Source organism: Ammospiza nelsoni, chromosome 7 (genome assembly GCF_027579445.1).
Source record: "Ammospiza nelsoni isolate bAmmNel1 chromosome 7, bAmmNel1.pri, whole genome shotgun sequence".
In the NCBI taxonomy this organism is placed as follows: Eukaryota; Metazoa; Chordata; class Aves; order Passeriformes; family Passerellidae; genus Ammospiza; species Ammospiza nelsoni.
Window position 1 is genome coordinate 32,004,559 of NC_080639.1, and position 17,014 is coordinate 32,021,572.

Below are 17,014 nucleotides of genomic sequence, written 5' to 3' on the forward strand. Positions count from 1 at the left end.
ATTAGCCTAACCCCTGTTCTTTCAATTTTTTATTGCTAAGCTCCTAGCTTACACTATGGGCTTTGATTTTTAAATATTTTCTTTTAATAAGAAAATGACCGATAGAGACTCAGGTCCCTGTTGGAAAAATCTGTCTACAACTTTGCATCCAGCCTTGCCTCAGAAAGTTCTTGAATGAACAAAATTTAGGGTAAAGGAAAGCTACAAAATTTTATATGCTTTCTCACAGTACTCCCTTTTTAGACTAAAATTTCTGCCTAAATCAGTTTTTCACACTGCATTTTCTTTTGTCTTGCTTAATTCCGATTATACTGACAAATTACTGTACCTGTTCCTTCCTGTTCCTCACTTTCCCAGTATGTATATAGATAAGATGTTCTATATTTTTCATATGCTGTTCTACAAGCCCTCCTTCAAATATTTCACTGGTATTCAGATTCACTGCATTTCCATAGGCAATTCCTACAAAAAAGATAAGCTCCCCTGTCCAAGCTCAGAGCAATTTCCACTGCAATTAAAAAACCTGTGAGCCCAATAAATTTAGTATCTACTACAACCCAAAAGGAAGAACAGTTAACCTGGCAATGTAAATACCTTTAAATGTAACAATTTTCACTCTCTAAAAATGAAATATTTTACTGTAACTGCTTCTTTCAAATGTGGAATAGTATCCAACATGACTCGTATTTTTTAATTACTATCTGAAATGTAGTGTATAAATGAAACAAAGGACTGAAAATCCATAAGAAACTACATAATTTATCACTCTTTTGTGGAAATAACAGAATGATCTGCCTTTCCTGCCTTAGTTGAAAGTTTATTGAATCAAGCACTGGCTACACTTGTCTCTAAGGTTACCTGTGCACCACTTTATTTTGGAGTGACAGCTCTGTAGAGAGCAACATATTCCAATAAAGTGTCTCCGTGCTTGTCTTCCCAGAACACTTTTCTTCCTTAACCCTCTCCTAATGGTGCTGAGACCCTTAAGCCTGGACTCAACACACTCTTTTATTTGCCAAATGCATGTGCCAGGAAGGGGCTGAGGGGTGGAACAAACCAGAGCACTTTTTCAGCCACGTGCTGCTCTCCATTAGGATTTTGGAGGCATCATTTCATTAAAAGAGCTCCTCTGCAGCATTGTCAGGCACAAGATATTCTGTCCATGCACTATATGCCCTTCCCTTTTTTCCCCACAGGGAAGCTGGAGCATTCACAGACCCTGCTGGAGCTGTAATTGCTGCCAGCTGCTCTGCCAGCTGGGGGTGTGCAGCTGGGCACCAGGTGCCCTGGCCAAGGTCCCACCCTCAGCCCAGACAAACTGGAGACCGGCAAGATGCCCACATTGCTCTGTCATTTTAACAATATTCTTCTTCTTATTCCCAAGGCAACAATTTCACACCTTTTCCTATCAGTTGTGTTCTTTGATGGACTTGGATCCATCTTGGATCATGACCCTCCTCCACAAAGAGAACTGTGAAAGTTCTGCACTGCCTGGGGGATGGGAACACGTGCCTGAAATGGTGCCTGCTCCCCACACCAGCCTTGGGACACCAACATCCAAATTCCCACAGAAGCACCTCAGGGAGCTGCACTCTCAGCTCACTCAGCACACAAAATATGTTACAGCAAAAAACATCAATTTCCTCACAGAAATATTTCCTATGTATCTCCCTACCAACTCTCTGATGGTTTCATCAATCAGAAGCTTATTTTTTTCCCCCTTTGGTCATGAAATCTAAAAAAAAGCTACTGCCACTTTATAAGATAATTAAAATAATTGTGTATATATATATATAAAATTTGTGTCCTCATGGAGTATAGGCATTATTAAATCAATTTTGTCGTTAAGTTCCAATTAGGTAAAATAGGATATTGGATTTCAAAACTAATTATACAGGAAAGAGGTCTAGTCCCAAGATAAATGGAAACTTTGGATCGCATACACTCGGGTGGTTTAATTTCCTTAATTCTATCCAAATATCCAATCCAACAACACTGTAATCTGCAGACATTGGAAAACAAATATTTTATTCACCACTGCACATTTAGGAGCTGCATTTGTAAGATGCCTGTAGTTTTACCGCCCCAATGAAAGAATCACTAACATTGTAATGCACCTACCTCCTTGAAGTCAGGCTCCTTCTCCACTTTCATGTCTGAAATTCAACAGACAGAAGTTTAACTAAATTCTTTATTTCCTTTTCAAAGCTCCAGTTGCCTGGGAAGTTGTGACTCTCCTTAGCCACAACCCAGGAGCTCCCCATTCTCTGCAGCACTCTTGAAATCATCCACAGGATAAGGAGAAGGAATCCTAATGCCACTGAAGAGGTGCAGAAGATGCATCAGTAATCGATACCAGTGAGGTTCTTCCTTCCCTGGAGGCACCTGACTTGCCAGGATGAGTTACTTGCAGTAAATATAAAACACCAGGACCACTGCACCTTGCCTGGGTACTTTTAAACTGTGCAGAAGAAAGTGGTATTCAGGATCTCTGCGTCCTCTTCCTCTCTTGTTTCTTCTCTGAAGTCCAATAAACCTGTGTGGAGGGATACGAGGTCACACCTTGTATCCTCTGCATTTTATTAGAGGAGTCAACACCCAATATTCCAAGTTTCCAAGGAGAATCTTTGGCTTCAGATCAAATAAAAGCTCTTCTGCCTTAAAAGGTGCAATATTTCAATTAAATTAACCTGACTCCATACTCAAAGTGCCAGAGCTGAGAGAACAGAGATAATCATCTTCACTTTCAGCCACAAAGAAAAATCTACATATGCCAAAAACTGAGCAACAAGGAGCAGTTGGTTATAGCAAATCACAGCAGACATTGAAAGAACCAGGTCATAAATAATTCCATCCTTGCTGCCAAAAGATTAAATAAATTAGTTTTAAAAAATAATCAGCCTTTCTTTGTACTCAACAATCTGGGGAAAGTATTCCAATTGACATGCAGTTATGCCTGGTTTTGTAATATAATTGAAATTTCAATATGACCTACAGGTTTCATAGATTTTGCAAGTTGTAGTAGCAGAAAAAGGAGCAAGGAAATCAAGAAGGTAAAGATAAGCTTTAGCAAGCAGTAAATGGATATGCTGATTCCCTAGCTTTCCATAAATAGGTCTATTCTAGTAAGTGTCATATTTTAAGGACAGCTGAATCAAACAGCAATTTTTCAGACCTAAAATATCATCATGGTGTTTAACAGCAGATAAGCTACAAAAAGTCTAAACTTGTGCTTTTTCAGTGCAATGTGTACTAACACTTGCTCTACTGTAGATCGCCTGGAGTAATAAATGATTGCCATAAGTTATAATGTAGAATCTGATGGGTAACACTGTTCAGTGGTGCTGTTAAGTGGAAGGATTATTTCAACAGATCAGCAAAAGTAAAGGTAAATTCTTCAGTCTAACTAGCAGAGCCTGCATCTGGCAAACACTTTTGCAATATCTGAGTTCAACTCATGCATAAAAATATCAGTAAAAGCAATTAATTTGTGTCTGATTCTCACCCTTGTGTACATAATTACATAAAAAATATCTGTATCTGTAGGACAGTGTGAGAAACCACGAGAACATTAAAAGCATACCACATGTCCACCCAGATTTCAGATAACACAGTTTTTAAATGCACCAGTCTTGCCAAAGGCATTCCCACAGAAGGCCATGTCCCATGAGACGTTCAAAGCTGGAAAAGCTGGAGGTGTGATGTTGGGATAGAATGAATTGGGAATGGGGACCTGAAACAGAGCTAGAGGGAAAGGAGGAAACAGTGCAGGATCCAAAGATCTGAGATAACATTGCCTGAGCACTGCTGAGACACAAGCGTTCCTTTTGCAGGTAGCTAACACAAGCAAGTGTGACACATGGCAAACATAAGCACGGAGTGGCTGCTTTGCAGAGGAACACCAACCAGCACATCTGGGGGGAATTGGCCTTTTCCCAAATCCTCCACATGCTGAGCCGAGGCTCAGCACACACCCACAGCCTGTGTTTCCTTCATGTGCATTTGGCTCATATTGGGAAAAACCACCTCAGTGAACTGAGCTGGATGAGTTAGGAGCACGTCTGGTTAGGAGAAGCATCAGTGTTGTCAGGTGAGCGTTTATTAAGTGACGGGTGTCATTTATAAAATCACAAAGCAGCAGTCCCAGCCAACAGAAGACTTGAAAACAACGCTCCTCCATAGAAAACAGGATTTGAAAAACCTTGTTTGAATTCTGCTCTTATTTTTCTGTTGTTGTTTTGTGTGATCTTACTGTAGTGCACGTTGCAGCCCCCATAAATTATACCCTACCTACACTATACATATGTACTCCATATGTCCTATAAATACCACAAAGCAAAGTCATACTTTGTGGTGACACTGGGACCCAAACAAGGTATCATTGCACATTAAAATTGTATTAAACTAATTGAAAAATAGTTGAACATTGCTAACAAAACGAGAGAATTACTAAACATTAAAAGACAAGAGACTTTTCAGTGTTCCATAAAACCACGCCTTTCAGACAAATTAATTATTTGCATCATAAAAAAAAATCCTAACAGTGAAAGAAAATATTCCAGAAGGAAGTGATGAGTAAAAAAGCTTCAGGTGATTTTTCATTACATTAAAAACAATTCTCATTCTCATAAAATATGCAGAACTTTACATCTTAAATAGCATATTTACCTTGAAAAATTACTTTCATTTTAGTCTTGCAAGAAATTAAACCTTAATTATATAGGAAAGTATTTGGAATATATCCAGAAATAAGAAAACTACAGCTATTCCCCTATAAGTGGCACAGCATCTGTCAGGAGTTTTCACATACCTTCAGGAAGATATCTCAAATGAAACCAACACTGTACTTGCTTTCCATGATCAGAGTTAATATTCTGCAGACCCAACCTGGCTGCCTTGTTTATTTCATAGTTTCAATTTCTATTGCTGTACTTCACCCTGGCAAATAAATGGATGCACGAGGGGCTCGCCCTCTGAATAAATAATAAAATCTAATCTGTCAGATCTTCCTTTGCCTTGAATGAAAAACATTTCATTCCTCTGTGATGCTGTGGAAGCTAAATCTTGTTGCAAGAGACTGAATGAGCAGCCTTGGAATAAGAACTAAAGGAGTGTTGGAGCTACGTCACCACCGTGATGAACATCAGAATTACATCTGAGAGCAGACGGGAGGAAAGGAAGATGCACTATACAAAATATGTCCTCATTTGAGGAGTAAAGTATTACTCAATGGCATTATACATTGTTAATAAACTTTCTTTATCTGAAACTATAATTTAATATTTATGTATCTAATTTACATGTGACAAAGTAGCATATTCTAAAATTAGAGTGTAACCAGCAAACTATTAACTACTATAAACAATACCAAAACACAACTCAAACATATTTTAAGGAAACAATAGATACATTTTGGACGGGGGAATGATTTCAATTGCAGATATTGTTTTAAATACAGCTGTCAATTACATCTTGAAAAAGTTTCTTCAAGCTCAGAAAGAATTTCTGCTTAGGGATTCCTGGGTATATACATAAAGACCAAGAGCACACCACCAAAAAGACCCCTATTGGTTACTAATAGGTACAATAATAATTGTAAATGCTTAAATTGTGTGGGGGAAATAATTTTCAATAACCATGTTATATGATGCACTAGACAATATCCCCTTTGAGCAGAAACTAGAGAAAATACCGTGCCCTTTATTATCTCTGTGGTTTCTTATGTGTAATAGACAGCAGAAGAATTGCACTTATTGTAACATTACAGTGTTAGATTCCAGTTCACCTTTTAGAATATTAGTGGCCATAATACTTGTGATAGGTTGTGCCTTATGCAAAGATGAATAAAGATGTGCATTTAAATTAAAAAAAATAAACAAAAACAAAAAACAAGCAACCACTTACAGAACCAACAGTGAGGCTTAACATAACAAACATGCACTAACCCTACACTTATGCAAAACTAAGTTCTTCCGGGAAACTGTAACCAACAGTTGACCTTCCACAAAGGTAAAGGTTTTGTCCCTTGGTAATATGTTTGGACTTTGTAGTTGAATTCCAGTTTATTAGCTCATTGTCTGTAAATGTGCTGTTCCACTGTGGTATCCTTTAGCTGCCCTTGAGCTTCTGCAGAATCTGCAATCTTACAGTCACTTTTATTTAATGTTTTATTGAGCTGCAGAGTAAGTCCCCTTCAGTACTATACAAATAGGCTTCCTTATTCATCCTCTTCAGGTTCCTGTGGTAAAATTGGTGTCTCCTCCTTTAAACAAGCACTAAAAAACCCAAGGATTGTGCTGTAAAGGTGATATTTGCTTTTCTCAGAAGCAATGTTATGACCTTCATCCGGATAGATCTGGCAGAGGAGAAAGGAAAAAAAGTAAATAGTTTTTAAAGGCTTTTCAAATATTTAGGGCTCTAATTTTCTTTCTCTGATCTTCAACATGTTTTAGATGACAACAGGATGATAGCATTAGTTTTATGGCATCGAGGAAAGCTAATAAAACCCAAAGTAAGGCTCATTCTCTTGGAATTTGAACTTACAACCACTGCAGTGGGATCTGCAGAAGTGAAAAAATTTATATTCTCAGCTATTGTGCTTACAACAGTTTACTTTAGCTAGCATTTTCAATAGTGCCTAGGCATCCAAATCCCATTAACATCCATGAGGGTTAATTGCCTCATGCTTTTAAGGACTTCTCAGTATTTCAACTTCTAAGTGTTTGGCAAAAACCCTTTTTATTCATATCTTAACTATCTTCCTATCTGGTCCAAAGCCCGTCTTTTCTCTCTCCTTGGGTAGATGTGGGCATTTTAATCTCTTAAAACAAATACCACTGGGAATTTCTCCCAAGTAAGCCTAAGCAAAGATTTGCAGGCTGGATGAAGAAATCCAGCCCACAAGATAAGAGACCTGAGGAGGCCTGAGGCAAAAAGCTTCAGCTGCCTCCTCCAACCCAGGTTATCACAAGGTTGCATGAGAACAGCTCAACAGGGCTCTTCTGTGAGAGCTCTGTCATCCCTGCTTCTTCCTCTCTCCTTCACAGGCCTTCACATCACCTCAGCTGAAACCACATGGGTAGCAGGAACAGTTCTACATTTAAAGTCCTTTTTTCTTCCCCAAGTGGCACCAAGCCCCTTCCTGCCACCTCCTCCCTGACAGGAGCTCACACTCCAGTGCAAACTACAGGATCACCCGAAGGCCAGCAGGGTCAAGGTTTGCAATGGCCAACAAGCATCAGGAGTATTTAGAGACTGATTCAATCAAAACCCTCTGGCAGCAGCATCCATGTGCTCCAGGTGTGTCCCATGCAAGCCCATGCCTTGACAGAGGCTCTATTGTGCTCTTCCAAGAAATGTAAATGTTGAAAATAAGGGGAAATTACTCTCATGTGACCCAATACCATTTTTAGGTAAAAAGGAACCCCTCCATGTTACAGAGTACCCATGGATTCCAGAGCACTTTGTATAATTCTACGATAAACAGGTGGAAAAGAGAAAGATGAGAGAGAGGAGAAAGAGTCCAGGAGAACAAGATGATGATACAGCTCCTGATATCCACACAAACAGTGAGAAAAATGGGATTAAACAGAGTTCTAACTGCAAATTAAGGAAATACCACTGTGTTGTGGTAGAGAGGGTCCTTTGCAGTGAAGAAATAGCAACAGGAGGTTAAATGTTCAACTATGTTTATAGGAAAAGTCACAGGTGCACGTACCTGCATAGTGTAATTAGCCCCAGCTTTTATTAGACGCTTAATTAGTTCTGCTGAATGCTGGAAGTGAACTTTAGCTGCAAGAAAACATTTGATATTATTAGAAACAGCTACAGTAATGTGAAATACTTATCTGTTACACAGCTTTGGCTGAAAACATTTCCAGGCTCTGTAATTACTGGATCTGAAGCTGACTATTTCCAAGGCCAGCCCCACCAGCAACAGGGTGTTACAGCAGGAAGGAGCTGGAAGCCCCAGGGGAAGCCACACTTTTCATTTAGTGAGGACTCCTCTGTTTACCTTTGATTTACACATACTGTGATAGCTTAGAGATGTGTAAAACCATTCTGTTTGAACATCACGGCATCTTCTAATTGGCTTGAAAGAAAGCACACTGCATTTTCTATTGCTTGCACGGGGTCATTTACACCCCACTCTTTAGGTAATGGATTTTCTGGAACTCATCAGTAACCTGATCTTTGTGTGGCAAGGCCATGATTACCATGTCTAACCCTGCAGAGTTTAGGCTGCAAGTGTTCTGGGCAGTGTCACTGGATGTGATATTGAGCAGGGGCAGCAGACACCCACACTGCCAGGCAAGAGCACCATGCACTGCTCAGACTTCATCAAAGCCCCAGTTCCCTCCAGCTTGGTTCAGAGGGGCAGAAATTGCTGCTGCCTGTTGCAACCAGTAAAGCCTGAGCCCCCCATGCTTGCTCAGTCACCCAGTTTATTTTCAACCCTCCCTGCTGTGCTCTGGGGAGAAGCACTGGACAGGGTTTGCACCCCCCTGGTTGCACTTTGGATCAATAAAATGGGTTTGGCAAGTCAGGGATGATGGGCTGGCACTGTGCCAGCTGTGCATGGGCACTGTCACCTCAGCCCTCACCACTGAGAGGCACTTATCCCTCCAGACTGAGTAAGAAACCTTGTATTATCCCACATCCACCAGAAAATACTGGGGAAGAAGTAGGCATGTCAGTCTGTACAGAGCAGCTGTTTGCACCACTGTAATTTGTGCCTGCATCAAAGCTCATTCTTCACACATCAGTTAAGAAAGTTCAGAAGAATACACTGCAGTGAAATCTGCAATTACAAATTATCTCAATTCATACATCTTATGATTCCATCTAAAGTGCTAGAACTTACCCTGTTTTAATCTACTGCTAAAAGTATTGGTGCTACTGAAAGGTTCTGTGTAGCTTCAGAAGGTTTGCAAGTACCTTGTAATTACTTAGATGAAAAGATTAACTTCCCATTTGGTGATGTATTTCACCAGCTGTACTGATAGTTCTGCAGAATTTGTATTAATTTAAGACAACATTAAAAATGTATGTTGTTCTATTAATAATTCATGTAATAACTTTCACTAGCATCACAGTCGTCCACAAGATTTAAACAAATTAGAACATACAGCACCTAAAAGGTGCAAATCCTCAGCAAAAAAAAAGCTTCATCAGTTCAGAGTTGGAAGTGACAGTTGAAACAAAAGAAAAAAATCCTATCAGAGGGAAAAAGAAACTGCAAATGTGCTTGCTAGGTGTGTGCCTCATCAGCCCTTCAACACCTGCCTATTAGAAGCTCTGACTCCAAATTAGCTGCATTTGTAAATACTTACCATCAGCTGTCCCATGAACTATTAGCAAATCCACTTCTTTTAAACCATGAAGATTGTGTAATACACTGGATGCCTAGTGAACAAACACACACAAAGCTGTATTTGGATTGCATTTTAAGAGTAAAATGGTAATTTTAAGTTACTTGTTTATGCTAACTCACCTGATAGGTAATTTCCTCTTTTGATGGAATCCCAAGGTATCTTTCTGAAAAAGCTGATGCTGTAAAAATAAAAACAAAACAAAACAACAAATCTTGTTGAATTTCAAGTCATTTCTTTTTTAAAAATCATCATTTCAGAAGCTTTTTAAGCCATGAAGTCAAGATCTTCATTTAGAGACACAGAATGTACCATTTTGATGCACCATTTAAACTCACTTTTAAATAGTTAAAAAGAGAAAAAAAACAACCAAAATTTAAAACAACACAAAAACCCAACCCCAAAAGAAAACACAAGCTAAGCCCCAAAGAAAACCTAACAAACCATTAAAGTAATCTGGTCTGGTTTTCTGTGTATCACACTGCCCAAAACTTTACATACAGAACCAAATAACCTGTGATTGAATGACAACATGGCTGATATTGTAGGGAATTCACAGCTAACTTTAAAGGATTCATTCCTAATAAAAGATCTGATTCTTGCTGATATACATAAAGGATTCTTAAGAAATGAGGTAACTGCAAAATCAGTGCTGTCAATAATCCCAAGTGTGTTGTGGGTTTTGGTGAACTATCCCACTGTCAGCTTTACTTTCATTTAAAGAAGAGACCAAGACAGTGAGGTAAAATCTCACTAACGTTGTTATGTTATCTGCCCTTATTTAAAATAGAGCAGCTCCATGAATGAAAGCTATTTTGAATAAAGTATCACCCAGGTTTAGGGCAGGGATTACTCACCATATAACTTCATATCTGTGATTGGTGCCACCACAGCTCCACACTTGAAGAGCCGCTCGCTGGATTTCAGGATCATTGATGTAATGTAGCCACCATACCCCTAACAATGGGATGGAAATTTTGCTTTATTTATTTCATTCTAGCAAAAATAAAGCTAAAGGCCATTGTGCTAATCCAGTGGTATATTTTTTATAGTTTAAGGGTATATAAAGATCTCATTGACCTGGTCATGACTTTTAATCTATGCAGTTAATGAGTATTGAACATTTCTTCACCATCTCTGAAGTCTAACACATATCCCCTGGAATAGCTGATACCAGAAAGTCACGAAACCTTTTTGAAACCTTTAACTTGAAACCACAGATTTCCTTGAAATGACACCGGCAATCCACTTACAGAAGTAATCATTCTAGACTCACAGAAAATGGAATTCTGAATGTGGCACCTGGAATCAATGATTTACTTGTATATTACAGGCTCCTCAAATTTCTCTGCTTGCCATCTGTTTTCCCTTCCTTGGTACTGAAAAATTGGTATTTCTTCAAGTATTTTGTTGTTTTTGTTGTTTTGTGTTTGGCACAACACATTTCAGGAAGACAAAATTATCCCATGACAGGGAAAATATAATGCAAAACACAAGCTGATCCAAAAAAAGATTATGCATCAAGTGCTTACAGTTTTCTCAGAGACTTTTACAAATGCTGCCTGCTCCTGTTCTTCATGTCTAATTATTTATTGAACAGATTATTTTTGTGGAAGAATGGCAATATTTGAAAACCCTTTAACCTTATTTAAGAAATATAAGTATAGAGGTTTCTTGTACTCTGCAATCAGTCCATATTAAGAGATGGACACACTGAAGAAAATAATACCAAATAGGAGATGGATTTTCAAAGCAAATGTGTGGGGAACTGAGTTATTCCTTTCCCATACAAATTTCAGCCCAGAAGGCCAAGAGCCATCCAGATCTGTTCATGAGCAGGAGCAGATTTCACCTAAGACAGAATTTCTGAGTGGGCACCTCTAATTTGTATAATTCAAAGAGCTTAAAAGAATAGCAACTTTCCTCTGCCTCTGGGTTTTTTCTGCTTTTACTTTTGTTTAATATTCTGTTAGTGTCTTGCCCACTAGCTCCACAGCACAATTTTAATCCAAGGACAGGTATTGCCAGGTTATTTATTATTTATTCCATGTTTTCATTAAGACCTTGTTTAATTCTCCTGAGAGTTTCTTCCCTTTGTGCCTGTGTCCTTCCTTCCAGCCAGGCCTTCCAGGACTAAAAACATTACAGAGTGAGGTATTTATAAATTCTTAGAAGCATTTCACAGTGACATTGCTATTCCATATGCCCTGATGCAAGAACATGTGCTGCCTCACTCACCTGCTGGGTTTCTGGGGTTGCAGCCTAATTGCCACATTTTCAAGAAAGACATCGGCTGTAGAATTGCAACTTATTTTTAAACTCTCTTTCCACTTCCATGAATAAAACCACAAACTCCATGGAACCACACTTGGATGATTAACAGCTCAGGCCCTTGGATCAGGCATCTCTTAAGCTGGCACCCCCCATAGAGATAAGCAAGGGGGCATTGGCAGATTGCCTGGAAATTTTACCCACTGTGACCTTCTGGACAGTCTTGTTACTCTTGTGCCTCATTGACATAACCAATTGTGACAGGAATTTTACTTCTGTATAGCTCTGAAACTTCTTAGAGAGCTTCCTGAAAGTGTACATGTCCAGTTTTATGAGATCAGCACTAAGCCATTCCAAACTCAACTTATCTTCAAGCAAAGTGCATATTCTGCTTCCATAAGTAGAGCAAATTTAATGGAAAAAAAATTTTTCCCTATCACGTTCTTATATGTGATATAAAAGAAATGAGTTTTAAAAAAGATTTTTAATTGACTCTAAAACAAGCAGAGTGGAGGAAAAATACAATCAACCCTAAGAAATTGCTAAATATATTTTATTGTAATTATAAAACTGACTTTTAAATTTTATGGGTTTTTTTTCTTTTGACAGTAAAAAAAACAACTCTGAAAGGTTAACTTGGAAAGGGGAAATTTCCCTGAATTCGAAGCAGTGTTGAAAGCTTATTGAATTTCCCACTCTTCATTCCTCAACACGGCTTTCAGAAAATAAATGCAGGAACATGGCAATCAATAACATTTTGTGAAAGAAAAGAGAATTTGGGGTAGGTCTTGGCAGATATGTAAAGCCATGGTTACAGGCATGCTCTTCAGTAACTGTCTCGTCACATCACTCTTAGGAAAAAAGATACTGACGAATCTCTGGCAGAAAACAAGTGGGAATTTTCAAGTAGCAATGTAAAGAATTTCTGCAGGCAAAACCAAGCAATTCTGGCTGCTCAGGGATTTCATTCCAAAACCAGTATTTTCAATCAAAGGATTGAAAGAGGAAGAGGATATGGAGAAACGTTGATGCTTCTGTGCCTCTGTACTTTCATACACATTGGTAACAGGCATTAAAACCTGAATAGAAGTGTGTGCCACAATCATCTGGTGCATGAAATTGGCCCTGCTTGTACATCTTCAGCTGGAAAATCTCTGGCTGCTCCCTTACAACCCAAATACTGGTTTTGACCCATTCTTGCAGTGAGTTTCTTTCTTAGCTCAAGGAGTGCAGCAGGAGCTCAGATCTTTGAGGAAGGTCATGTTCATGTGAAATGTTAATAACAGTCACAAACATCAGCCAGTCCTCAAAATGCTACCACGCAGGAGGTAAATGTCAATCTCCTCTTCCTGCATCCAAGACAGGCTGAGACATGCAGGTTAAATGACTTGCCTGAGGCTGTGCAGCAGCTCAGCAGCAGAGTGAGAACTAAGGCACTTCATGGAGAAACACATGCTGCTCTTAAAAGTGATGACTGGGGTGTACTTGACAGGGTTTGCTACTGCTTTGAGCTCAAAGGCAGAAAACAGCTTCATTTTTAATGAAAAAACCAATTTAACAAATTTAAAAGGTTGCACATGCCGGTTCATGGATGAAGCAGCAGTTGTGGGGTGTTTCTAATTGCTGCTTTTTAATAGATATCTGTAAAATGCTGTTTAATTTGCTACTAAAAGTCGAGCCTTTGCCTCGTTGTATCTCGTGCTAGGGGCAATGACACAAAGCTGATAAAACAGCAAAGGCAAGATTTCTCACTGGTGCAACAAGGAGCTTGCTGACAGTACCACAGGGTAGGTGCTCAGCTGAGCTCAAGGGTCAGTAAAACATTCAGATATAAAACCTGTATTTTATAGGACAACATTGTCAATTTAACTGCAACCCAAACATAAAACTGTAACAAACAAGCTTTCACAAAACCCAAGTCCCTATTAAAAATTTCTAAAGAAAGCAGAAAGCAGAAAGCAGAAAGCAGAATTTTTAACAAATACTTTCCCTTTCAGATTCTGAAATGCAAATAGTGTTATTTGCATTTCAATAAAGCTGATTTTATTGACTTAAATACCTGTTCTGAGAAAAAAATTCTGTACAGAACAGACAGTAAATTATGGATGGCTTTTTTCTCCTGTTTTAATAACTAAAATTTTCTTTGGAAAATATATTAATATATTTGTTTATGAACTGACAGCAGTTTATGAACTTTCTTAAATAATCATGGTGATATAGCCTGCTATTTTTGCACATTACCTTTCCAAATATACCCAGTCTCTTAGGATCAATGAAGGGCTGTTTCAGAAGTGATCTGAAAGGAAAAAAAGTTTCTTTTTACTTTTGTCAAAGTAAAATGGTGGGTTTTACTTTCTAAATTTATGATGTAAATAACATTATTTGTGCATTAAGGAATTGCTACACATGAAGATCATATCAAAGAAGAAATTACATCCATACAAGTAGTACTGCACTGGGAAATGTGATTTGCTTCCTAATTCCTTTTTCATAAGGCAAACAGTTGGTGTTTGGCCAATCTCACCTAATTTAGATCTCTGATTTTAAGCATCTTGTCTAAATTATCCATTTACATCTGCTTTTCAGTTAATGGAGAGAAGAGAGATACCCTTTAGCATTCCTACACATGTTGGAAACTTCTCTCATTCTGGGGAGGGTCATCCTTCAGAAATGCCAGGAATTTCCACTGACTAGAGCTTAAATGACTGGCTTTGACCAGGTGCCTAGCACCAGCTAAAGGAAAGTAAAATGAATGGAACTTCTTGAATCTAGATAATTATGCAAATAATTAATTCTCTCATTAAAGCTATTAATCATCTGTGGTGAATTTCATACAGAAAAGACAGAATAACCTGAGGGGAAATATCAGACACAGCTGCTTATTCATGGAATGGGTGAAGCACTGACCCCTTTCAAAAGAAGAAAAAATATCTGGCTTAAAATCTGTCTTTCCCTGGGAAAACCCAGGAAAAATCCATCCAGACCTTGGTATGAGCCATTTTGACACATGCACCCTGAGTAAGGAGTGTTGTCCAAGCTATGCATGACTACTCCACAGACAGAAATTACTCTTTTCTGCAGCTGGTAGAATCATATCAGTCTAAGAATGATAATGCAAATGAGAAATAACAGGCATTTGCCAAAATGCTCTCATTTCTACCACAGAGTTCTGGAGTAATTGCACAAAGCAAATGGAGTTCTAGTGGTCTAAATTAGAGCAATATTTTCTGGTATAGGCCTAAAATATTGTAACACAAATGTATTTACATGTTAATGTGGACAGCAAGAAATTTACCTACGGAATATGGACAAATATGAATTAGCTCAGGTGGCATACTTGGATTGCACAGAGCAGTACAGCTCTATCAAAGAAAGCACCAACTCAAAGAAAACCCAAAATCACCTCTTTAATCCTTCCATTATAAAGAGCAAGTAAAAATCAAAGTTTCAAAATCTGCAACAGCATTAAAAAACAAACATGAACAATGCAGATAAAACATTCTGGGCAGTTTTAGTCCAAGAGCTCATTCATCCACGTGGAGGCAGGGTGAAAGACAAGAAGAGTTTGCACATACGTACTCTACAGCTGCTATTTGGTCCTTCACTTCCACTGATCCTAAGCACCGATGGACCTCCTGTAGGATCTTGAGGCCTTGAAATCCACTCCCTCTGCCATCAAATCGAGCTACGATGACATTATCAGAGTTGACAAGCACTGAGTCCCAGTCAATGTGAAACTTATCTGTAACCAACTGGCTGCCTGGAGCTTCATCACTGCAAATACCAACACACCAGACACAAACGAAGACTATTGACAATGTGATGCACTGTGCCGAGCTCTGATATTTTATTTAGCCTGCGTGGCAGAGTTCAGTTGGTTATGCAACCCTGCTGAGCTACTGTCACTTCCATCAATACCATCCCATTAGGGCTGCAAGCCCTGCAGCAACAGAATTTCTTTAACTTTATAACCATTGTGCTGCGGTGCTGCCAGTACCTGAATGCACTTTGCTGAAGGACACAGAAAATTCAAGCAGGTAGTGCTGCTTATAATAAAGTTAAAGAAAAATCCCCAAACAATATCACTAATGGCTAGCTCAGTTCTGGGAAGGCTCATGCAGAATTTGTAAAGTCTCACTGAACACACAATGAGGTAAATTCATTCAGGACCCTGATTACCATTCTGTAGGATATACAATACTATTAAGAAGGATGTCACCTGAGAAAACAAAAATAATTGCATTATTGTATTCTTGAATAGTTTTTTTGAAATACAGTACAAAGAAGACTAAAGCATACACTGGAGAAAATTCTATTTTCTCCATCAAAATTCATATGAAGAAATGGATGCAGGCAGGAGTGATAAGTCCATTTTATGACAAAAAAAAAGGTGGTTTACAGCACAAAAGGTGAAATAGAATGGGAGAATGCAGTTTCTAGAAGAACAATATGATTTTCCATTGAAGCCAAATACACTATTTTCCTTACAAAGAAAGTAAAATGTCAGTTTTAAAAGGGAAGTTTGTCATTATTTTCCCCCAAGATAAACACAGAATAAAAGAACAGGCTACCATGAAGTTGTACAAAATGCAAAATAGTTCTATGCAGGCTGCATCTGCCAGTGGAATGTAAATTAAAATGTAAAAGTGTCTGTGCTGGCTGTATGGAAATTAAATTGGATGGTCTGTGGGAATATCCTGTCTAAGGTGAAAGAAAGATGAAGACAGAAATTATTATTTTGCCAAATAGACTTATGTAAACCCTGGGGAGGAAAGAGAGAGAAAATATCCTCCAATAAGTCCTGTCTTAGAAATACAATAATGTGCTGATTCAGTATCTGGCTTGGGCTGTGGATAACACAGACCACCTTCAAGGTAATCACTCAGTTAATTAACAAGCATATGATGAGTGTGTGTGTTCTCAAGTTCAGTCAGACCTATTTATTGAGTTGCTATCTTATGTACTGAAATCAGGATTACTTGGTAGCAGACTCAGCCACAATATGTTATGCTTGATTTACCATTATCTTGCACATCAGGTTTATACTTGGTTTTATAAAAAGAAAAGGGTATTTTTTTTGTGTTCTTAACCAATTCAATTATGATTATACTAATTACTAACATTGTGAAGCAATGAGTCTGGAAATACTGTCAAGTGAGCTCTGCAGAAAAGTATATACTCAGGAAGTACATAATCATTATTATTTGCAATAAGGAGCAGAACAATACTCCCATATCTGCTCATTGCACAGAGTAAGATTTTCAGAAGCCCTACACATTGGCACAGATGTTTTCACAATTTATCATTACTTCCAATGTAAGTATTTATCATTATTTCCAATGAGCCTCAGACCAGTTACAATCATTTGTAAG

General features: G+C 38.4%; 1 protein-coding gene across 2 annotated transcripts in view; it reads right to left on the minus strand.

Moving 5' to 3' along the window:
- Positions 1-4,081: 4,081 nt before the first annotated feature.
- DPP10 (dipeptidyl peptidase like 10) overlaps positions 4,082-17,014 on the minus strand; it is a 245,701-nt gene continuing 232,768 nt past the window's right edge. For both annotated transcript variants that reach the window (XM_059475956.1, XM_059475955.1), the window contains 7 exons: positions 15,222-15,416; positions 13,884-13,938; positions 10,229-10,328; positions 9,494-9,552; positions 9,333-9,405; positions 7,718-7,791; positions 4,082-6,355 (listed from right to left, as the gene is read on the minus strand). In XM_059475956.1, coding sequence (XP_059331939.1) covers positions 6,218-6,355; positions 7,718-7,791; positions 9,333-9,405; positions 9,494-9,552; positions 10,229-10,328; positions 13,884-13,938; positions 15,222-15,416 — 694 coding nt within the window. In that variant the 3' untranslated portion in view covers positions 4,082-6,217. The remainder of the gene's footprint in view (positions 6,356-7,717; positions 7,792-9,332; positions 9,406-9,493; positions 9,553-10,228; positions 10,329-13,883; positions 13,939-15,221; positions 15,417-17,014) is intronic.